The sequence below is a fragment of the Anopheles aquasalis genome, chromosome 2 (assembly GCF_943734665.1).
Source record: "Anopheles aquasalis chromosome 2, idAnoAquaMG_Q_19, whole genome shotgun sequence".
Classification (NCBI taxonomy): Eukaryota; Metazoa; Arthropoda; class Insecta; order Diptera; family Culicidae; genus Anopheles; species Anopheles aquasalis.
This window is the reverse complement of record NC_064877.1, coordinates 46,990,001-47,015,000: the sequence shown is the minus strand read 5'-3', so window position 1 is coordinate 47,015,000 and position 25,000 is coordinate 46,990,001. Positions and strand designations below refer to the sequence as shown.

General features: G+C 49.3%; 1 protein-coding gene across 3 annotated transcripts in view; it reads right to left on the bottom strand.

The window, feature by feature from the left end:
• The window catches only part of LOC126569756 (cadherin-99C), a 145,256-nt gene that overhangs the window by 28,092 nt on the left and 92,164 nt on the right, over positions 1-25,000 (bottom strand). For all 3 annotated transcript variants that reach the window (XM_050227073.1, XM_050227075.1, XM_050227074.1), the window contains exons 6-7: positions 17,102-17,287; positions 14,791-14,856 (exon numbers count right to left, since the gene is read on the bottom strand). In XM_050227073.1, the coding sequence (XP_050083030.1) occupies positions 14,791-14,856; positions 17,102-17,287 (252 nt within the window). The remainder of the gene's footprint in view (positions 1-14,790; positions 14,857-17,101; positions 17,288-25,000) is intronic.

Sequence of the window (25,000 nt, the reverse complement as noted above, 5' to 3'; positions counted from 1 at the left end):
GAAACTGCGATCGTGCAATGGATGATGAACAAATTTGGGGTTTCCTCCTTCGCCGCATATCATGGCGCTTGGTTTTTTTCTGTGGGTCTGTTTAAAAAATAAGGTTTTTGCAAACTAATTGAAGGCTATGAAACAACTTAAAGCAAATATAAGATTGCCAAATAACTCCCTAAATGCTGTCAAAACAATACAAAATGCCCGAAAAAATGCCGCTTTTTGTATGCGCGAATGAAGGCGGCCATTTGAACAATATCATATTTTGAGTATGGCACAATAAATGGCATAGAATAACCTAAATAAAACTGGTTTATTTTTTAAAATCGGCTGAAAAATGGCAGAGTTATTCAACTTTAAAATAGGATACATCCTGATGGCGCACCCTGTACATCTCTAAAAATATTGCTTATTTAGCCACTCAAAGTCTAATCATAAATTCCAAACAATATACAAAGTAGTAGAGATGTAGATATTCGTTTTTTAGAGATATAGATATTCGAGGAAACACGAAAAAACATTTTTTTTTTAAATATCCTAACTAAACTCAAAAAACATTTTTAAACGTAATTTGGGGATTCTTGCAATGAATCGGGCTAAATAAAACAGACGAATAAATTATATCATTTGCCCGATTCTACAGCCAAAACATTGTCGAACAGTTTTCAACAAACTTGAAATCTCTCAGTGTAATTTGGCCAAAAAACTCGCGACGGATGATATTACAACGCAACATAATATTTTTCTGGAAAGGTTTGAGATTGTATCAAGCCAAAAAATAGCCAAATAGGTCCACAAAGATCAACACTTGATTGTCTTAATCCGTGCAAAGAAACTGTATGGACAAATATTGAACAAAATCAGTTTCATGAATGATTAATCATACGTAAAACTACATTTTGTCAAATATCACGGACCAAATATGTCTTTGTCCCTCATAAAGGAATTCTGCAGAAAAAAATTAATTCGTTTACACAATTAAATGTGCACTTAAGATGATGATTTGCCCTATGGTATCATAAAATTGTGGCAACAAATTAAATGTTTTCCATCATTGGGGCATCGTTCAATTGAAATTGTCAACAGAAATGGAATTTGTTCTTCATTTGTCCACCAATAATCCTGTGCAGCAATAGACAAACCTACAAAATGCCACCTTTCTTCTCTTTTTACGTCCCGTTTCTTTCCGAAACAGGCTTTATCGTACCATGCACTCCAGGAGAAAGTCACGAGCCGAACCAGAGTCATCCGTCCTCATATCACGACAGCTCGTCCAGCACGTGGTGCTGGTGCTGACCGATGTCACCATTGCAGAGATTCCCGACCCCGGACTGGTCCGACCTAGTCGACGATTTTGCATCCGATTTCCGGCCTGCCCGGAACGGGTGAAAGCTAATTATGATGTTCACCGTTGAATGGCATGCCATGCGCACGATCACTGCAGACACTGACACTGACACTAGGCTGCCGCTTGGTTAATTGCACGCCAGTAGGGCGCGTACCGAGGGCACATGATGTAACCCAAAAATGTTCGAACCCCTCAGAGAGGTCAAACACCACCTCCCGTGTGTATCTGGGTGTGTTTTGTCCCCCCTGTCCCCGGGGTGGGACCGTGACCAACTAATCGCGGGAATCCCTTTAGGGTGATCTGGGTGTTAAGGCCACTGCTGCTGACTCGTTATCGGCGCGACATGATCGACCTTCTTCTCTCTCTTGCATCGACACCATTCCGTGTCGGTGGCGTCTTGGTGCTGCTGCTGCCCTATAATTAGGGCCCAAGACGGACGGATAGAAGGGCGAGGGCCCTTTTACTATTTGTACCCCAGATTTCACACCCTGCATCCCTGGCGGCGTGTGCATGAGGGAAGCGCCGCCAAAGTAGCGATCTTCGCGAGAGTCTCATAAGAGGCCGCAGACGCAGAGATCCCGTTACGGCGTTACCCCGTGACGCCAGGGGGGGGGGGGGGGGGGAGGGGCAGGAGAAGTAGAGTGGTTGATGGAAAATCGATTTTTTGTGTTTTCTGGAGAGTGAGAGAGGGAGAGAAGGAACGGGCGCGCACACAATGAACAAACAATGGAATGGCGCTAGTATAAGGTGGTAGACATTCGTATAGCCGCACCTAGAGGCTCAGGAGTAAAACGGCAATCAATTACAAACGGATGCATTTTTTGACGGTATCAAACTTTTATTGTGTTACTACACATGTGACTAGTATACAAGTAAAATTTGGTTTAGATACGTGGGTAATTGTGAGTGCTATGTGTCAAAATGTGAGTAATCGTCAGATTGCAGCTGTTTTAAAATGGACATTCGTATAGCCGCAGTGAAAGAAAAAACATACTCCGCAAAATTCGTTAATACGTATTTAATGGTTGTATTTTTTGTTCAATAGTAGAACTATTCTAGATTATTTTAAGCTTTAGAAATGCTCTTTTTGATAACACCCTGGCTTTTAATATTTTTTTTTAAATAATGCGCCCAGGGTAACTGACAAATAAATAAAAAATGACAAAAAATCAAGCTATTTTTGATAAACTGCAAATCTAATCGCTCTGTTGTTTCAATTATCGGTAGGTATAAGAAATCCATCCATAATTTCCTACGGAAAATATCCAAAAGGATGGTTAAGCCTCTATCGAAAACGATGAAAATTGTTTCCTAAGGGACAAAAAGTCAGTTTTAGCATGAATCAGCCAGAAATTGGCAACCTTTTGGGCAATTTAAAGGAACTATGGATGGACCAGTAATAACCAGACGTATTTTATACATAACGGATCATAAACAAATCATAAAATTGGGAGGAAACTCAAAGCAAAGCCAAAGTTGATTAATGCCCAAAACGACCACCGGCTCATTTACCCTAAATTTGGTAACGTAGGTAAAATAAAAGCAAAATGAAGTTCTTTTCAAAGCAAATAAGTAATTTCTTGATAATTTGGATGGATAGAGCCGATATTAGCATGATTTGAACCATGAGTGACCCACCATACCACATCGAAAGTCAAAGCAAAAAATCGTTGGTGAGGGTTTGATGTTTGCTGTAACTTTCTTATCACGTACAGCTTTCCATTTTTTAAATTTCAACTCAAATGTATTCAGGGATGTAAACAGAGCCTTTGCAAGACATTTTTATTCATCTATCGGGGATTGAAGCCTTTTATTACAGGACAATAACATATCAATTAATTTTCACCAACAATTGAATGCATGGTTTGGAGACAAAAATATCCCTTTATCCAAGTGTGTAGTATGCATTTCTTATTGCAATTACATAAAAAAGCGTTTTGGTTTTTATTTGGATTGATTTCTTAAAAAAATCAGTAAAATAAAAATATTTCAAGTTTAAGTCAGGTCATTGACGACTGTTACACTTAAATTGAATAGCAAACCCATTAAATCTTATCGGAACCCATGGCAAATTATAGTTTTGGATTTGTTAGAAATGTAGGCAGTAATAACAAATACCAACTTGCAGATTGCTTCCTAAAAACTATTTGAAAAATATGTTTTTCATAAGGTGCGGCTATACGAATGTCCATGTGAAATTTGAAAATTTTCTCATATTTTCTCGAAAACAAGTCCTACACGTTTTTCGTCAATATGTGTTGTAAACAACGATAAAATAAACCTTTTGTATTATTCCAAATGAAAAAAGATCGGCTAGTTTGAGAGAAACGAGAAAAAAACTCGAAAAAACTACCTGCGGCTATACGAATGTCTACCACTGTATGTGTGCTACCGGCACCGCGTGACGTTTGCGATTGATCGCGATCGATAGATTACGTTACGCTTACCTCGGTGCGCCCCCCCCCCCCCCCCCCCCCCCCGCCCGTGTGTCACAAATCTTTAACGATCGGATCGGAACAATCTCCTCCGTGAAGAGACCGCCAATCGTGAGTGTTTTTTTTCTTTCGGGACGATGGTGGTAAAAAGGCGCATTCCCGCCCTGTTGGTTCACGATTACCACGCTTTGTGGGCATGCATTCTAGACCCAACTCCCATCCGCGTGATGAACCGGATGGTTCAAGTCGCGTTCTTGCGATCACATTAAAGCCGGAGAGAATCTTTCACTTCCCAGCTCGCCTGCACGGTGTGCGCCAATCGATAAACGATAATTTACGGTTGGCGTGTGATGTACTGACCCACATTTTTGGGGGTGTACCGGACCGATCAGAAACCGTTGGCGGATCGATCGGTCACAGACAACAAGGGAACCGGAGTGGTGAACCCGTCGCGGCGGCTCCGGTTCGGATCTGGATCCCGCTTGCGGTGTTGACCGACCGATCATCGAGGCCACCGTGGCCGATCGTGGCGTGGCCGCTCCCCTCCTAAGTGTGTGTTTGGTCCAAACGGTAAAGTCAAAACACCATTTATGGAGTGCAAATTATTTGCAACTCCACCGCTTCCATCCCTTTTGCTGCTGCTTCCTTCATCATTATGCTAATACCCTTCAGGCTGGCCAATTCAGTTCACGATGCTTCCCTTCTTCTCTCTCTCCCTCTCTCTCTCTCTCTCTGCCGTGCCCTCAATCACTTGTTTAGCTGGCCAAAACATGTATGACCATTTGCATCTCGCGAGGAGGGATGGTTAAAAAAAATCTTGGCGACTCATTGGGCGACTCTTAGGCACCACAGGAGCCACCACCAGCGCCATGGCCACCATGTGCGCCTCGTCCTAAGCTTATGAATTATGCATGAAGCATCTTCGCTCGCTCGCTGTACAGATTGAATTACACACAATCTCGCCATTGAATAAAAATAAAATCAATAGCCATCACGCCATCACCAGCGGTGAGGTGGTGAGCGGCAATCGGCGAGCGTTTTTTTTTAGAAAGCGGCGCTGCACCTTCACCTCTAGCGTGAGTGAGCGAGCCAGCCAGGGGCAAGCGCTCATCATTATCATCGTCGTGTGGCGTCTAGGCGACACCACGAAAAGCAACCAAATACAAATGCTATTTACATTTCACCGTCAGAGAGAGAGAGAGAGAGAGAGAGAGAGAGAGAGAGAGAGAGAGAGAGGACAGAAGATGCGCTAGGATCGATTCGATCGATCGATCGTCGAGGGAGAACCGAAAAAGGAGTATCGCTGGCGGAAATTTAAATGTTTGATCATTCTATTGTTTCCTATTCGAGGATAGTCGGACAAAAGGAGGAGGTAGAGGGACGCAATTTGGAATTCCAGCCAGGCGCTTTCACTAGCGCCGCCGCAGCCGCCGCCACGTTTGTGTTTCGTGGTTTTCCATTTCCATGCGGCTCTTCACCGCAGTTGGTGCGCCGCGTCAATCGTGAGCAGCCGATCCCTCCTTCTAACCCTCCTTCCTTTCCGATGGGATCTTCCTCCAAGGATCGGAGCGCGATCGGCGATCACAAGAAAAGTGCAATCGCATGCAATCGGCGATCCCTTTCGTCACAGCAGTTCGAGCTCACGGCACTCGAAAACATGCGGCGGAGAATCATAATCCCCTTGTCGACAAGCCATCGAAGGAGCAGCATACACTCTGGCCTCCATCGGTGGCCACCATCGATGTCGTCGTCGTCGTCGGAAAGGGGAGGGAAAAAAGTGGAAAAAAGCAGCAAAACCAAAAATTAATTAATCATTACAAAATCGCTGTAGCAGAGGACGGGGTGCGCGCGCGCGATCGTAGGAATGCGAATGTGAAACCCCCTCCAACGACGCGAAACCCTGCCGAAGCCTGGTTGCTGCGCTGGACCCCGAGCTAATGATTAAATAATCCATTAATTGAGGCGAGCGAGTTGTGTGTGCCAATACATATGCCGAGGGGCCTGCGGGGTCTGTGCCCTGGCTGGCCCTTGGTTGTATTGAATTAAGGGTTTAATCTTCGATCAGCGAGCAGGCGGAGAGCCTGTGAAGAGCTGCGCGATCGCACGGCACGGCAAGGCACTTGTCGCCAAAGTTTGGGTGTCTGTGTGGTGCTGGTCTTGCGCTTCTGTTCTGTGGTGGTCGCACGCGGAATCACAGAACCGCCGGCAGAACTGGCTCACGCTGGTAGCTTCAAAAATAGGCACCAGCGCCAGCACCAGCACCAACTCCAGCAGTTATTGAATGCCAAGTGACTGGAGAGATCACCGGCACCGAGGCACCGAGAACGCAAAGAGACACATCGAGAGTGGCACTTGTAGTGGCCACGGCCACGGCACCGGCTGGCTGACTGGCGATAGTGACTGGCTCCTATGGCGTATAATGCTAGTCTCGCAAAAAAAACAACTAAATTGAATCGATTTATGGGTGGAAATGTATGTATGTGTTTCCCCCCCGAATGTGGAGCACGGTGTGTCTGGCCAAGCGAACGATCGAGCGAGCGACCGATCGAGCGGAGCGACTCGAGAGCACCGGTGAGGTGCTTTTCCGAATGGGCACCTTCTGCGACAGGTTTGACAGTATCAATTACATTAATTGGATTCCGGTTTCACTCCCTATGCTGCTGCTGCTGCTGCTCGTCGCCGTCGTCGTCGTCGTCGTCGTTTTCGTGGCCACCACTCCATTCATCAGGGTTGGCAGCATAGGAAGACTGGAGTGGAGGTGCAAGAGGCAACCGATATGTCAGAAGTAGCAACGAAACGAATCAAATCGTCCCCCGGTGTCTGTGCCGAAAAGATGGCTTCAATGGCGCTGCGTCTATGCTGATCGCGAGCGCAAAATGATACCAAGGAAGCCAACTGGCTCGCTCGCTCTGGCGTCATCGTGGCAAGGCGCTCGCGAGGTGATATATAGTCCATCATCAACGGATGGCAGGCAGCATCATTGCCAGCGATTATCCTTGAACTTCTCACAGAACGGATCGCGCGCAACTTAAAGTTTTATTCCCGGGCGTTGAATTAGAGGGGTTTGTTCTCACAGAAAACCTTCACATAAATGACATCTTGGCCAGCAACAATGGCGTCAGAGAGGAGAAGGAGAGAGAGAGAAAGAGAGAAATCCATAAGCACCGCATGCCATCGTCACCGCCGCTGAGCGTGATCGTTATTATGCAAGTAGGTTATCTAGTGTGTCGGAGAAGAAGCCGATCCTCGCCAGCCCTGCGATCCGACAGCACATCTTCTTCTTGTGCACGCGATGGCACACCGCGTTGTCATCATCTGCTACCTCTCTTTCAGCAACAGCAGCAGCAGCAGCAGCAGCATTCGTTCGTTCGTTCGTTCGTTTGTCGTCGAGCGCGGTGTATCCGCTTTAAATCGAAATTAATTAGTTGTTTAACATTAGCCAACTACACCGTCGTACTACGGCCTTTTTGGCCTCCGTGCAGCTCCGCGCAGACGTGTTCGACTCCCCCGTGTGTCTGTGGTTCCGTTCCCGTGAGCGATCGAGCGAGCGAGCGAAGGCACAACAGAAAACGAAGACGATCCAACCGCCACTGCTAGATGCCGTGCGCCACACGCCGCCGGTTTGAACTTTAACTTTTCTGCATTATTGTTTGTGCCAGGCAGGCAGCCCAGGGAGCTAGCATAGTGGGTTCTGGTAGTGCTTGAATGTCTTAAGCTGGTGCTGCTGCTGCTGTTGCGGAATGGTTTCTTTCATTGAATTCCATGCTCGGTAGGAAGAAGGTCGTACGGTCGTACGGTCGGTCGTAGTCGAATGAATGGTCGGTTTTCCCAGGCCTTTGGGGGCCGGTCGAGGGCACCACATGGTGCGTCAGTGACAATGTGCAAAATGGGGAAAGACAGACAGAGAGAGGCTGAGAGGGGCTTCGGATTGCGGCCATACCGTGTACCATTTTCCATCACCGCCCCTTCTGGTGCTGATTTCCGGGGGAGTGATCGAGGGGTAGGGGGTGAGAAAATTTTTAATGAGCAACACCGCGACGCGTTGGCGTGTGCTGCGAGGGCGTACGCGGGCTGGCTACTTGCATAATTAACTTGTACTTCCGTGACCGACAACGACGACGACGACGACGACGACGGAAACACTTTACCGTGGTGGAAGAGGTCGCACAGGCTTCTCAGGGACCGCGAAAGAGTCGCGGAAGGTGTTTTTCTTGCAGTGTTGACCTCAAAAAAAAAAAAAAAAACAGAGGCAGCAGGGAGCAGAGTTTGCCTCGTTGGTATGCTAAGCATCGTGTTAACACCTCATGCATATTCGTCTAACCTCAAACGCAAGCAGCATCAACGGCATCAGCATGATAAGAGGAACATTTTGCCGGTTGACCGACTTCCTCTTCTTGGGTCTGGTGGCGCGTCTGGAAGCAGAAAGTGAGCTTCCCGCCCCGTCTGGTGGCGTGTCAGGCCGATATGCTAATCCCGGATACGGCGGCAATAACGAGGCGACATTCGCGAACCACCGCCGCTTCGGTCGTTCGCCGTTGATTTATGGGTTTTCGTTTCGTTGCGCGGTCTTCTGGGTGGAAAAAAGGGAGCCTTCCGTTATCTTCAACTGCTACCTGGGTTTTTGTTTTGTCCGGCATTTGATAACACGGCCAAGACGCCAGCAGTAGCAAGAGAGAAGAAGATCGCTGGCGTTGGCATCCCCTCAATAAAAAAAGTGAAAAGCTAATTAATATCACCTTCACGGGACACCGTTCGGCCCGTGATGGTGATCATCTCGATCTTACGTGGAGAAGATCCAAGATTGTTGGCTGTGCTCGGAATGCGCCGGAATGGCTGTAGACCACAAAATGAGTATCAATTAGTGCCATCGACGATCGAGCGATCGAAGAACAACAACAATTGGCCCGTTGATTTACCAGCGACCACCGATCAATCATTTCCTTTACTCTCGGCTGCAAACGTTTCGAACTTCGCCGAGGATCGCGATCGCGAGATGGTTTGGGGCGCATAATCGGACCGACAGATTAATCGATCGCATTTTGAGTGCTTTATTTCGGATGCTAATGATCGGATCGCATCGCGATCACACAGTGGGAACGCGGGGCAGACGGTTGATAGCAGATAACAGTGGGGATGAATTATGTCCTGATTATTTCGTCCCCGGACCGTGGACGGCAACGGCAGCTAATGCATTATGCATCCAGCGTGCGAGTGAAGAGAAATGTTAAAAATGAATCGCTCGCCCCGAAAGCAAACGAATTATAACGATGCATCCGAATCGTTAATCATAATCAGGTTTCGGGGGATGGGGCTGCTGCTGCTGCTGCTTATCGGTATTTCATTGTTTTTTCGGTCGCCCGCTGTGCCAGCCACCGTGTGGTGGTTGGCCACCTGCCTCCCTGCCTGCCTGGACAGATTAGCTCCGCTGAGCGGCATTCCTAATCATATTATCAAGCTGATTAGCCTTCGATTTCACCGAGCGAGCGCGAAAGAGACCGAGATAGCGCGCTAAAGCGTTTCTACACGAAAGACATCAACAGCCAAACAAGCGACGAACCTCAGTCACTTGGTCGAATGCGTTTAGAGGTGATAGGGGCAACGATAGCAACTTTCAGGTAAAAAAGAGGTTGAAATCAAGTTGCTATCGTGTTAGAGCACGAATGAGATGAAATAAAGACGATTTCTTTTCATTTGTTTGGAAATTCGTTGTAAAGAACTGTCTACCAGGTGTACGCAAATGAAACCGACTTTTTCGTTGTAAAGCTATATCTACGCCAAATGGAGCTGTAAAGTCAGTCTAAGTGTTTTATTTTGTTCATTAGACATCCGTTAAACATAATCGGTGTGCAAATTTTCTAATTTAACACTATAACAAATGTTTTCATTGCGTTTAAAATGGCAAGTTCCGTTCTTAAAAACTCCGATTAGCCGACATCATTCGTTTTTTGCCTCCATCTCAAAAAATTGGCGGCCGAATCGCATCAATTATTTATTGAAGGTTACGATGGGCATGCTTTCACTGAAACACAGTGCAAATTGTGGTTTAAATTTTTTTAAAGTAGTGATATAAATGAGAGAACCACCAACCATTGAAATTGTTAGAAGTCATTAAATTGCATGCTTTATTGGCCAAAACGGTTACTAATAATCATTACAAGCAACAATCAATCAATTTTGACCGAAACTTGTGAAAAAATTCAACCAAAATATATCGCGCGGAATATTGGTCAAAGAAACAATAAAAGCCACAATTGGTAACAATTACCACTTGACGCTAACTCACCAGACTTGACTCTATCAAATGAACATTCATTCGCATCGCTGGGACAGGTAATGGCCGAGCAGCGCTTCGTTTTTTACGAAAATTTGATGGGTTTGATTTGATGGGAAAAAATGGATGGGTTTTAAAAAACTGGTACAGTTTGGCGGTTTTTTTTGGAAAGGCATCCAAAAATTGCCTAAAATAAAGTTAAAATGTGTAGGAAACGATTGCCATTACTTTGGAGAATAAATGATTATCCGTTTTCCCCCAATAAAGGTTTTTTAAAAATAAAAACAACGGTTTCATATGCATACACCTGATAATTGCAAGACGTGTGTTCCTGGTAAGTGTTTGAGAGTTGCAAAACAAAGTTGGTCCGTGCGTTTAAAACAAAATTTCACAACAAGTCAAATGACAGCAAATGATAGATTCTTTACATTAAAAGTTGCAATCGTTTCGACGCACCTTATGATTCATGCAGCACTCGCTGTGAACAAGCAAACAGCATAAAAAGGAAGCAGAATTGACCTGGTGCTTTGCCTGAAAGGTCTCCTGAAATTGACTCACCAAAAAGTCACAAACGATTAGCGAATCGTGTCAACAGGCACCACCGCACCAAGCACCGCAGCACCGTAAAGGCAAGTTCGTGCGATCCTCGACACCTACGCACCATCCCCCGGGGGGGGATGTGGTGCACATTTTAAAACCGTTTGCGCCATGTTTGGGCATGCGGCACACCCAGTGCGGTGCATCTTCAACCCCGGTGACAGCAGGTTCCACTCCGAATGTAAAAACAGTCACTCGGTCGCTTCCCGGATCGACTCCCTGCTGCGATCTGCACTGCACGGTGGACTATGGGGAAGCGGAGAATGAGAACGGTGCATAAATCTGGTGCACACTTTCGAAGCTTTCTGTTAAGCGCATGTTTGCTTAAGGTTTTTTTTTTCGGGGTCGAAACTTCAGCTGCCGGCTGACAGTGCAATAAATCGCTCATCCGTCGGTGATTCTGGCTTTTGGTGTTCCTGTTCTTGTAATACAAGCTCCCTCTGCAGCTCAACTGCTCGATCGTATATAGGGTGTTCTACCCCATACCAATGGGAAGAAGGCGGTCCCGAAAACGGATTGCCGGATTTAATGCCGAATTAAACCCTTTCTCTGACCCTCCCTCCCCTTCCCGGGGGGGCCCAATCGGAATTATTTCGATCCGGTATCAATTAATAATTTTTAATCGGTCATCAATTTGATCGTTTTATTCGGCATCGTCCCGGCGACAGAGTGGACAGAGTGCGGCGCATTCCACGCCGGCTCGGCCGCTGCTGCCACGGAGTCAACTGTCAGGTGAATAAAATTATTCACCGCGAAAGGATTTACTTTTTGCGAGATGTTCTTTTTTTTTTCGTTCGGTCTCACGGCAGGGGGTGCTGCAGCCACAAAACCGAGCGCATTAGCGAATTAAGAATTAGCGCGAAATGGCGAAACCGCCATCCCGGTAATGCGGTGTCCGGTGTCCGGTGCAGAAGAGTGAGTTATCTGCCCTGTGCCAGTGCCAGGACGCAGTGTTAAATGCCAGCCGTTATTTCCGCTTCACCGCTGACAACCTTTAAGGTGAAGATCGACCAGAGCCGAGAGATCGGTGGACGTTCACACACCCGGGGAAGCCAGGGGGATTCTCCGTTTGGCATTATCTCTCGTTCGCTGCGTGGCTTAGCTGACATTAGTTTTTATGCTATATGGATGCTCACTCGCGTCGCGCTTGGTGTTCTTGGATTACTAGACAGAGCAACGGGCCTACTGCGCACTGGGCATGTGACGCGACGAATGTGTACAGCGAGCAGCGACGTAGGCACGTCAACCGGTGGGTTTCCATCTCCAACCACCGTTGAGCTCACCTCGGTTCGCTTCTGTCAAACGCCGAATAAAATTTATTAATCAAGGAACTAATTCCAAGCGCTCCCAAGTGGGAAGGGAAGGGACGGACAAGCAAGCAAGTGCCACGCCAAAGTTCCCTCCTCCCCCCCCCCCCATTTGGACGGTGGTAAGGGTGGTAAGGGTGGAAATCTGTGCATTAATTTATGGCTACCATTTAGCGCAAACAACGCCATTAATTTCGTATTCGTGTGGCTCACGGTGGTGGTGTGTGAGAAGGTGGAACGAGTTTTATTTTTTTCGGGGTGGTGGGGGGTGGGGGTGGCAGGGAACGACCACATGGGACTAGTGCGTCGGTTGCTGTGCTCCAGTTCTGAACTCACTGGCTCCTTGATGATAGTCGCGCTCGGTCGCTCTCGGTTGCTGCTGGGTGCTTGGGAAATTTATTAAATATCTTTCCTAGCACCATCAGCAGCCTAGTAGGCCCCGCGACACGACGCTGGTTCGTGGTCAACTCTTGACGGCCCGGTCTAGGGGTCTCTGGAGAGCAAAATCGGTGGAGTGAACAAATTTTACGCCAATTTCTGTCCTCGGTCTGATCGCGCGGGCCGTCGGTTTTGGTCGTTTGTCTTAGCTGCTACCCTCGCTACCCTTTTTCCCCGCACTTGACTGACAGTCCAAGGGGTGCGATCGCGCGCGCGCGCTCGCGCTCAAGCCGTGTTTGGGGTCGGTATGTGGGAATGTTTGGCTCACTGGACTGGGCATTGGGGAAGCGAAGGGAACCGAGAGAGAAACTTGATAAAAGGGAAACAACATTCCACCGCTCCGTGGCTGCTGCTCGACATGTTGCCGAGGTTAAATGTCAACGATTCTGTGGCCGCAGAGTGCCACGATCTCGGGCCTCTGTCATCTCCATTGTGCCGAGCGAGTGCCCTCGAATTTGCTTCTTCTAATCGCAGCTCCGCACTGTGTTTTTTTGGAGGGGGGGGGGGGGGGAGGGCAACAAATGGGAGTCAGCAGAAGCCCTCTCGGCATGCGGAATCGATTAATAAATCAAATCGCAAGACACCGAACCGAAACGTGTAGCGAAGGAAAGCGAGGGAAAAGAGGTCCGCGCACACATGCCGAGGGAGTTCTAGTTCTTGCACACGGATCGCTCCCTTCAACAGATGCTCGCACGCTCGCGGTCGATCGTTCGGTCCACAAACAATCGATCAGCAGGTTCACGGTCCTCCGTGGAGCTTTACGTGGTGAAATGGTGGTCGGAGACGCGCGCGCACAGGTTCTGCTAGAATGTTTGATATTTGAAACCGATAGGATCGCATCCAGCCCTGTGGGGGGGGGGGGGGGGGGGCGGAACCGTTGGGAAGGTGGCGCTCGCTACCCAAACCGACTAGCGGGTGCCCTTCCCCCCTTTCGGATTCTGGCGTTTCAGAGTGGTGCTGTGCGAAGGCAAATAGTTTTCCATAAAAGGCCACATCGGCCAGGCCGGCCGCCAGAAGGCAGCTTTCAGATAGGCAACCGTCCTCCTCCTCCTCCTTCTTCTTCATTCTCATTTTCTGCGATCACGCCTCACGCCGCTCGTCTGCGTCGTCGTTTACCTCGCGCGGTGAATGGCGGGCGGACGGGCGCACCTTTTGAATTTGATTTATTAAGGACCAAACTTTGCCGACATTTGGCGAAGCTGGGCTGGCTCGTAGGGCTACGGGGCTACGGGGCTGACCACCACATACGTGCTGGTGGGTGCTAGAGAATAGCGCCAGCCAGCGTTGTATTGTGTGGCCGTGCAGGCGCAAGAATGTAACCTGGACTATCGCGAGCCGCCAGGATTGAGGGGAGCAAATTCCGCAGCAAAATTGTTGCGCACAGCAGCACGTTCCTTGGGGAGCACACGCAGAGGAACGCTGTCTTTTAGGGCGATAGCGGCATAAAAACGTTGCCGTTTGCGGCTTGTAATTATCTGTTCCATTAGATTGACGATCGTTGTGGTGCTTGAGGCAGGAATCCCTTCCTTTACTTAGAAAAAGCAATAAAACATTGCAATACTTTTTCATAAACACTCGCAACGAAGTCTAGCGCTGAATCCTAGAGCGAGCTTACGAAAGTTTTACGCTCGATCATGTGATCATGGTCACAAACACGAACACAAACACATATCGTAACGAACTGTTACTAATCTTATTTCGCATCGAACAACAAACCATCGAACGGTGCAGCTACCGTCGAAAAACCGGGCAACCTGCACGCAGTACCACATCATCTCCATGAAGCGCAGCGAAAGTAATAAATTGAATTCCAGTTCCAGTTTGATCCGGTCTCGGTGAACAGAGAGGCACGGATGGAGAGTTAAATCCACAAAAAAATGACCATTTCCTCGTCAGTCCGCTCGCCCACTCGTTGGGCGTGAGAAGTCGGTGTTCGGAATTCGCAGAAAAGCCACTCATCTCCCCCCCCCAGAGTTCCGGTTTTGCGGTGGAGCAACGCCAAAGGTGGGAGAGAGGGGAGTAAAATGTAAATTTCATTCGCCAGGGGAACGGCGGATCGGCTGCTCCAAATGCGTGATCATTGGTGTGAACGATCGATGCCCTTTTCTGGCGGAGGAGATGCTCCCTTGGGGCACCAACAGCAGCAGCAGCAGCAGATGAATCAAAAGCGCGATCGAAGCGCGCGAATAAAGTGTATGCGAAATGATGATGAGGAACAGAGTCACTGGTGGGAGTAGCGGTGTCGTTTGCGGTGTCGTTCGACGATGCTTTAAGGGAAAAAACAATCATTCGAAAAGGGATTCGACAAGAGACTCATGTTTTCTGCTCAACGTTGACGCCTGTTTTCCAGGCGCTTATCTTATCTGGTGGTACATGGTGGTGCGTTGGATTGGTACATACCGATGCGACAATGGTCAGATAGTATCGCTGCGTCCGCTCGTAGTCCAGCGTCTTGACCACGGTGACCTAGATTCCCGGGTGACGTAAAAGGAAGAAAAGAAATGAAAGAAAATACATTAAAAAAAAAAAAACGAATGCATGCCAGGGGATGCGATCGAATAGAACTAATGATCCGGACAGGTAGGTGAAGTGAGGTGGGTGTCCCATTTGCATAGATCCTTCCCCCCCGGGGGTGCAAAAGGATTCCCGTTCTTATGTGACGCCTTCGCCTTTCGCATACTAACGACATTAGGTGGTTGGCAGCGTAGCAACTAACGACCCACCGTGCCTGAAGGGGTTTGTCAACATTCCAGCGACAAACGATCGCTCTGTGCGCGCACCGAGATCACTCTGATGGTGCTGAAGACAAAAACCTTAAGAAAACGAATCCGAATGATTGATGCATTGCTGTTGTTGTTGTTGTTGCAGAGCAGCTGCCGGTGCGGTGAAAGAATGTGCCTCGTAATGCAAAAATGCACTCCTCCAACGCACTCGTGGCGTTAGTGCAGCAACCTGGCTGCGGACCTGGCGGCGGCTGACGACATCAACAAAAACGGCAGAAGACCAACTGGATGGCCACCAGCCACCAGCAGCAGCACCGTGCCTGTTGGACAGCTTTAAGGTGAGTGATACTTTAACACTCTGCCAATTGTGTCTCGCGCTTTGCATCACAGCAACCAGTAACCAGCATATTGCATTATGACATCGTTGGTGTCGGAGCCCGGGGGAGACCGGGTTGATGATGGGTTGGTCCGCCTTCCCCACCGGTGAGGATTATCAAATGTAAAGTGGCGGACCGGTCAACCGAGTGGAAAGCAACAGCGACAGCGACAGCAAGGAGGAACACCAAGATCCTTTTGAGATGATTTAGATATCTTTTAGACGCTGCTTGGCCCAGACGGGGCCCACTGCGATCGAGACTCTATTTACTTCAATTCGATGCAACCAAGATAAGCAGACTGGCAGGCAACGCTGGCCACCCCTGGCAACTAACCAAACCGGCGAGTGCTCGATCAAGGAGTGTCCGTGGACGCCATCTTTTTTTTTCTTCGAAATGGAAACTTAAAACTTTCATCTCTGGTGCAATCCCGACCGGGCCGGCCCCCGCTAGCGTCTTATCTTCTCATCTGCAGCCGGATGGAAATTAGCGATAAGTTATGGCAGATTAATCGAGACGCTTATGTAAGCCATCCGCAGGTTGTTCTTGCTCACTGTTGCTGCTGCTGCTGCTGCCAACCAACCAGTCGGTGCTGTCGACTCCTACACACAGTTGCTCGGTTACTTGGTTGCGTTGCCGTTGGTGGTTTAGAAGCGCGATCGAGGGGATTGGATTTGGTTCCTCCTTCCTTGGGCGAACGGGTGTCCGTGTGGTGTCCCGCCGTTCACCTGTAACAGTGACCTGCATCATCGTTCAGGGTGCCTGCGAGCTGGGTTCGACCTAATTTGAGAACCAAAACCCCAGTGCCAGAGCCAGAGCCATGAGTCCAGTCCGATAGACGTTGAGAAATATCTCGTTCTCGCTCTCTCTCTCTCCCTCCGTGTTCTCTCTGTTGTTGTTGTGTTTGCTTCCAAAAGGTACATTAGAGCGCACCCAGGTCCCGTGCGATTGTGCAACGAAATTCCAACTCCGTGGAGCACTTCGACGGAACACCAGCACCTCAGCACCGCGTCGTAGCAACCGCATGCATGCATCCCGTGTACCCGCATACCAACCGTTCACGTCACGATGGCAACGGACGCGTGGTGTGGTTTGGTGGTTGGGTTTACGTGTTTTTTTTTTTCGAAGATTTTTCGTTGCATTTTCGTTGCCGCTGCCACCGCCGAGGCCACGGTTCGTGACTCGCCGGGCACGTATATGCCATCCATGCATCAGGCCATCAGGGGAGAGGGTGGTGGTACGAAATATGAAGAAAACGAATGTTGATTGCTGACGTGACAGGCGTAATGGCGGTGCTGGTGGTGTTTGGAGGGCCTTTCCTCCTTTCCTCTCCGTCCTTGCCGTGGGGTCTCCGTCTCGGTGGCACTTAGCGTCATCGATGGTGGCCCCTGTCAGGCCCTGTCGAGGGTCTTCACTCAGGGACAGACCCAAAGCGCGCGCGCGCGGGGGATATCATAAACAACATCGTCGTATTGGAGCGGGATTGCGATCGCAAGATATGTGTGACGGTGACGCTGAGCCGCTCATGATGATGATCACTGACTGACTGACTCTCGATTGCACTGCACTGGGCGTACTACCGTACTGGTTGGCCAAAAAGGCGAAGCTTCTTACCTGTCCTTGGTGGGGGTAGGCGATCGCAAACACTCCGTGACCGTCGGCGGCCGTGAGGGTGTTGGGCGAAATGTCCGAAACGTTTTGCGCACCCTCGACGATGAAGTACTCGATCAGCCCGTTGACACCGGCATCCTTATCCGTGGCCTGGATGCTGCGGAAGATCGTCGTCCCGACGGGCGTTGACTGCAGGTGGCCCCAAAAGGAGGAAGAGAGGAAGAGAGGGGAAGAGAGAGAGAGAGAAAAAAAGAGGGAATTAAAACCAACATCATAAATCATGCTGCATCACATATATCGTGGCTCCCCTCCCTGGCTGCTGCTTTGCTTGGCTTAGAACTCGGTGCCGTTCAAAGATGGTGGACACCTCAATTGCATGTCATCGTCATCGTCGTGGTCATCGTCGTGCTGGCTCGGTGCACTCATCATCAGCTCGTCAGTGTCGTTCCACTAGACTAGAGCTCGTGATACCGTCGTGATCGGCGGGGCTGCCGGTGGTCACAATTAATCACGTAGCATAATTTCTCCTGCAGCGATTATGCAAAACGCACCAGCGACAGCGGCATGCAAGGCAGACTAACGAAGTCAGTCTTCGTGACCCGACGGGACGGGAGGGGAGCGCTTTGATGCAGTTGCAAAGGGGTCCCATGCAACACGATCAATCACAGCGGGTACACCTTCTGCCTGGCTAGTAGTTCCGGTTTCTCGAACCAAAGTTGCAACCGAGCCACTCCCTGTGGTGAGTGCGCTGCGTGACTTGCCCGTCGTTCCGGCTAGACAAGGCGTGTGACGTGTGTTCTCTAGGAAATTTGCAAAAGAAGAACCCAACGGTCTCTGCATAGATACTCTTCCCCCCTCTTGGGGAAGGAACTGGGCCTGTCATGTTGCCGGCCACCCGAACAGAAGAAAAGAAGCTTCTAAGCAGTTTTCTTGTCTTGGGCTTCGGCTTTTTTTGACGTACTCGTAATTCACTCAACTGCTCCAGAACGATCATCACGTTTGTGGCCCACGGGGGTGAGGGACCACGATTGAATTCGCGCACACCACACCGAGCTGGCTGTAGCGTGAGAACGGTGTGAAGTCTCATAATTCTTGGTTCTAGGGCGATCGCGAGCAGTTCTGACCGGTACCGGCCAAGAAGAAGCCTCCGGATGACCGGTTGACATCGGAACGCACCGCGGCGAACGACACGCGAAGCGAGCGGAGAGCGTGCAAATTGTGACGAAGATGAATGGGAAGGGAAGGAGCACGGGATCAGACCGAGACAAGGGCCCGGGGGGCGGGGGGGGATTGGGGTATCGTAGGTTAATTGCTGTCAGCGAGCTGCTCGTTCCGTGAGTTGACACTTCTAATTAATTGGGGCCACCATTCGCGGGGACGGTGCGCACCGTGAGGAACGTTTGTGAAGGGGGATCGCGGATCCGTGAGTGATCGTCATTGTATGCTACTTTAGGAGAACGCAAACAGATGAGCGCAAATCGGATGGCAAATTTTGCGCTGTCGTGGCTTACAGCATTAGGAAATGGGAATTAGTTTTCCTTTAATAGATTTTTTTCCAAGAATTGTTTCAAGAGAAGCGTCAAATTGCATAAAATGCCAATAAAGTAACTGCTGCTGAATAACCAGCAGTGAAAAGTCATACAGGTGCTTGGATTTGTTTCTCTAAGTAAAGAGATCCTCATGTCTTTTGAGGATTTCATTACATCTGAATCGATAATCTGCATTGGTAATATGGATAGCAGTTCCTTCGATGTTTATATGGTAGACGATTGTGGCATGGTAGATATGGTATACAAAGTATCTTTAGTAACTCTTAACGAGTTACTAATGTGGCCGATTATCGAAAATACGATCTATGCAGACGGAATTCGAGCTCGTAGCAAAACAACTTTCAAATGAAAAAAAAATATTATAGTAGCATGTATTAAGGCAGGAATACACGAAGCGTAAACTCTCGTATAAACTCAGAGGGTAATGCCAAAAAGTTTACGCTTCGTGTGGCAGGCATAATCGCATAAAAGTTTATACCGAAACGTCAGATGGAATTACATTCGTGCACCTGCAATTACACTATGCTATTAAAGCAATTACATGTGTTTTTAGCCACAAAAAACATAAATCGACGAGATAAGTTGATTTCTGAACATCTTTTTTATATATTTTAAGATGATAGTTGCTGTATCAGCGATTGTAGAACATTCAATTCTTTATAACGCTACGCTTCATGTTGGTGCTGTGTTTACGCTTGCTTTTACGCTCCGCGGGCCTATAATCTTTTGTTGGCATTACACTCTGAGTTTATACGAGAGTTTACGCTTCATGTATCCCCGGCTTTATGGTAGCATGTATGCAAAAAAATTTTATCCATCCTTGGAAGAAATTTACGTTTAAGTTGATTTTCCATTGAAACCCTCAGCCTAGAAAATTGGATTAAAAATCGAGGGTTGAAAATTATCGGATGAACATGTTTATAAAGCCTTTATAAAATGAATCAGTTTTCTAGTAACCTAGGTTAAACACCATACAATAAAATACCTGAGGGTGAATGTATTTTTTTGAGTATTTTTCGTACCTTGCTCCACTATTTTTGTAATATCTTTGTTTCTCGGAGGTATTTTTGAAAAATGTAAAAAGAATAGTAAAGAAGAATAAAAAACACGTTCATTGATATGTGATACACCTTTCTAGGCTGAGGGTTTCCACGAAAAACCTGCTAAAATGTATGTTTCCTGCAATCCATCCCTTGCACTAAACTGTAAGTGTAGGCCCTGAATTCTCGCGTCTACAATACACCTCATCCAGCAGTTGGCAACAATAGCGTATGAGGGGTCGACTGGTTATAGTGAATGGAAGCCCTTAAAATCTTCTCTTAGACACTGACAGTTGATAAAGAAAGAGGGCGTGGTAGTCCTAAATTGAGGTAGCACGACGGCATCGACGTAGATTCGACGTTGACACCGGTCCTCGATCGCCAACGATCGATAGATGTACCATGGCATAGCAAGACCGCTAGTCAGTGGTAGCTTAAGTAAATATGAAAGTAACCAGAAGACATATCTTTAGGTAGCTACTACTGCTCTTAGATATCACATGAGATACTGAGCATCGTCTGGCACAATCCACTGTCCATCTCCTGTAAGCAGTCGCCGATAAACTCTCGCAGAATCTTGCTTAAGGTACGAAACCATGTTTCGGTTGGTCTCTCTCCGCTTCGTGACCCTCCATTCCATTATCGTAAATACTCATAAAAGGGGGATTATGGGAGGATGATAAGCCACAGCATCGATTCCCCGTCCGACTTGATCATACTTTCACTTCCGAGATACGAGTATGTCTCTTTCTCTCTCTCTCTCTCTCTCTCTGAGCATCATACCATCACCCCGCGGATATCGTGGCCAATGGCGAGGCGGCCAATGTGTATGTTAACGTTATTTATGCTCCTCTCGCGCTTGACCGAAAGGTCAGGTCGCAGGGCGACTGCTCAGCACTACACTGCACAGCACTGCGTTCCACTGGGAGGCGCATTTCGTAATTGAAAAATCGCATTCGACCGACTTGTAATTCTCGCTCATTTGTATTGACCGCCGTCGTTGTCCTGCCAAGTGCCGTTACCACCGGACACTCGCGTCGGTGGTGCGTGGCAGCTAAAAGCATCGCGCACGTACACACGTCCTTCTGGCGTGTCCTGTCAGCAGCGTCCGGGTGGTTGTTGTACGCGATCGCAACTCTCCCCATTTACCAGCATCTTCTGCTGACACGCAACGCTGGCTGACTTGCCGGCCGGCCGGCTTCCACTCTCCGTTTGTGCGCGTGTTCACGCGTAACCTTTATCGCAAGGTCCCCGCCGCCGGCCGTACCTGCATTCGACTCCGGCACTTAAGTGTGGCTCATAAATAACCTCAAAAATTAGCACTATCGCACCGGTTCCGTCCATGTCCTCTTCGTTGCCACCCTCTATGGAACGCCTGTCGTCACCTTTGGCCTGCCGTGGCCGTTCTGCGTTCTATCCAGACCACTTCACTCCCGCGGGGGGTCTAGGGGGGCGGTTACGGAATAGCCGTATAATGGTTTTATTGCTTTATTAATACATACCACACCATTGCATTGCTGGACCACCATTTGGTGGCCAGTGGCCATCCAGCATGCACGAGCTGCGGTATCGGGGGAACGTGGCAAGGTGAACCAGGTCGACCGGCCGGAATCCGTACCGCATCGCGGTTCGGCGATTAGCGGGAGTCGTTAATGAAAGCGGTTTGTCTTCCTTCCCGGGGCACTTGTACCAAGGGGGGGGGGGGGGGAGGAACAGGAGGAATTTGCCTAAAACAAGGCACCCCTCTCTCACGGCCACACGAACGACCGGCGTGTCGTCCCGGTTTGACACGATTTCTTCCCTTTTGGCACACAGAACACCAGTCGGAGTCTCGGGAATCGTGTCCGGAGCGAAAGGCTCCTCCCTCGTGGAGAAGATTTATCGAAACGTTCCGTAGAGGGTGTGTGCTGCATGGTGGATCGTCGAGTTCCATAAGTCACCTGACCGATTAGGGCGCAAACAGCCTCCGAGCTGCAGCTCACACCGGCACCGGGATCGCATCGTGTGCACGAAGCGGAACAAAACATGGAACCTCAATCAAAGGCCCCCGGGTTTTGGTGAACGCGAAGCGATCGAGCCGAAGGAAGGCAATGTTTGTGCTCCTCCGATGTTCCACCGATCAGAAGCCGATGAGAGAGCACTCCGGTGCGAGGTATTTTAATTCAAACGGTACAAAACGCCACTTGTGACCTACCCACAAAAACACACAGTGATCGTCATCATCGTTCGCTACTCTTGCGCGATCCTCGCACACATACACGTGGGCGCAGTGTTTACGTTTTGCGGCGAATCTCAGCCTCAGAAATGAATTATTTATGATCGTCGCGCGCGCGCGCACCACGATCGATCGATTTGGTATCCCGCCGGTGACTGGGTTAGTTTTTGGCTCTAGCTAACGGGTTCTACGGGCCACCCCGATCAGGTGCCATGCCAAGCGCGGCACCTGACCTACAAAGCACACCAGGAGGCCGGTGGCGGGGGCTAGATAAATGCAAATCTAGGAAGATCCCGGTGCTCCAAGCGTCAACCGTGACCGTGCCTCGATCTATTGCCATTTGACACGTCTCCAGTGAAGCGCGTCGCGATAGTCCAAGTCGGTCGATCGATCAATCGCATTTTCACGCTCGATCTAACGGGAAGTGAAATTTGGTTTCCGATCATCCTCATCGTCGTCGTCTGCGGTGTCATCGTCGGATGTGCTCGGTGGTGTGTGACGTTTGTGCGTTGATTGAAATTCCTCGGTGACTCCCATCTTCGCGTGGTCCACTGGCACACCTTTGGCGTTGGGTTTTATTGGGGGAGTGGAACTCGATACCTGCCCACAAAACTAGATCTTAACACCGGAGCACGCCAATTAAGGTGCATACCAAGTCGCCAAGCCAAGAATGGAGCCTCTCATCCAGAGAAAAAGAGAGAGCGAGAGAGAGATCGTACGCGTTGTTGCTTATCGCTCCGATCACCGGTGATGCTTAGACGATGCAATTTGTCTGCTCGCGAGTGACAAAAGCACCCAAGCAGCAGACTCTGCGCGAGCGGCCTTTCTTTCTTTTCTCTTTTCTTTTAAAGATCAATTACCGCAACGCTAAAAACGGACATTGCTCGCGTTGCATTGTTTCACAGGATTCGCGATCGCGCAGACCGATGCGCCGTACATAGCGCGGTTGATGATGATGATGATGGTAACGGGTTCTCGTTCGCCCGATCGCTCGATCGCTGTGTGTCTCTTGTGTCCAGTCTCATGGCTACAGGACAGCCAGCACAGAGAGTTTTGCCCGCGAGAAATTAGTCGCCATCAGGGGCAGGTGATTATGTTTATCGCGCCCAGGCTTTAGGTACTAATTTCCAGCCCCAGCTACCCCAGCTACCTTTAACGTCCTCAACGATCGCAACACTCCGCTTTTGATAGATCACAACCATTACTTGTGCTTGCGCGGTAGAAAAGCGGTAATTGGATGCTCTTTGGGTGCGCGAATTGACCCAGATTCCTTTACTCGCATTCGGCGCACCGGCTGATCACCGTGGATAGTTTGCTAATCCAACCGTTTTATCTGCCTTAAATCCCCACGCTGTCGAGGCCACGCTGCCAGCGGATCAACCGTTCGTCAGCGGTCGTCGTCGTCGTCGTCGTCGTAATCAACCGTTTGCGAGTCCAGCGCGGCGTCTCCATCGATTCGATCGCTTGGCCAGCCTGCACTGGACTGCTGCGAGCTGGGGCGAGAAATATGATCTTAATGCACACACTGTTTTACTGCCACGACCTCGGAATGTGCCCCACGCGCTGCACAAAGCGCTGGGCCGAGCGCAACAATGTTGATAATGCTCAGCAGCCAGCGTGAGTCCAGCGCTGGGGGTCGGTCCCGGTCGGTGCAGCTCATTTCTCAAACCTCTCACTAAAAGCTCACGGAGCGTTCCCTCGGAGCGACAGGGGACAGGCGAGTTCGGTGGACCCCGTACTGGCCAAGATTGATCAGCTGTTCGTGAACGACCGAGCGCACGGCGTGTGGTTGCACCAAGGGACCAAAAGCATCATCATCATCATCATCATCATCATGAGCACATGTGCACGATGTTCTGGGGCCAATTTGTTTGACATGCAGTTTGACTTTTGCTCCTTGAGACGAAGGACGAAAAATAAAAGAACAACAACACCGAACGAACCGCAGGACAAATGGTGAGGCTGATTAGCGTGTGAACGGTGGCATTGTTATCATCCAGCCGGCATCTTTCCCTTCCTTTCTGTGTGTCCTTCGACATCGGATTGCTTGGCTGGCGCACTGGCAAATCAGCAGGGAACACTGGCGCTGGCCACCCGCTGGGACTCACGAGAGAACAAGCTCAAGTTCACCGGTTGAACGTTTGCTCCGATTAGGCGGCCAAGCATAAATCATGCCAATTGACGCCGACAAACGGAACGTGTGTACCATCTCGTGCGCTCCAATTCCGGTGATCCGCGCAATCACGACCCGTACCCGCGTACAAGTATCATCTAATCCGGCCGACGACGACGACGACGGTGATCGTCCAACAGACACCCGAGACAGCTAATGGAGCTGGATGACGTGCTACCGTTAATCTGTTTTGACATTTCATGGTCGATTTGCAGCAGCAGCACTCGGTCCGCAGAACCGCAAAACTCATATGTCCGACACGCCGCGAAACCGCGAATCGCTTTGCGTAATTGCTAATCTGGTCACTACTTCACCGTCCTTCTCTCTCTCTGCCTCTCTCTTGCTCGCTCGCGACCACCTTGCTCTGTGCGGTCGCTAGGATCTAGGAATTGTTGTCGCTGTTTTGGAAAGGACGCCCGCTGTTGACGCGGTCTCTGCCAGGAAGGAAGGCCGGCGGTCTGGTGTAGATTAATGGACCGGGCACTGGATATCGGGGTAAATGGTTTGGTCAGTGTGCGATGCGGTATGCGACACAAAAGCGCCGCTCAGCGCCGTGCCGCGCCACGCTACGATCTTGATCTTTCTCGCGATCTCCAACGCACAATTCTCGCGCAGGCCATTACGAACGGTTGGCCGTATGTTTTGGCAAATGGACCGGGTGCTTGACCACCTGATTCGTTGCTTTCGTGGTCCGCCTAAGGTGACCTCCAAAGCGGCGAGCGATACAAAACGATGTTGGCCTTATTAGACTCGCACTGCACTCGATCACGGGCTGTGTGGTAGCCTGAGGCTGTGTCCCAGTCCGCAGAGTTCCAAATGTTGGGTTTCGAATGTCTGCGAACCCGGAAACGAAAGAACAGGGGTGCGCTGCTGTGCGATTGAAAATCAATTTTAAAAAAAAAACCCCAAAGGAGAAGGCGAAAA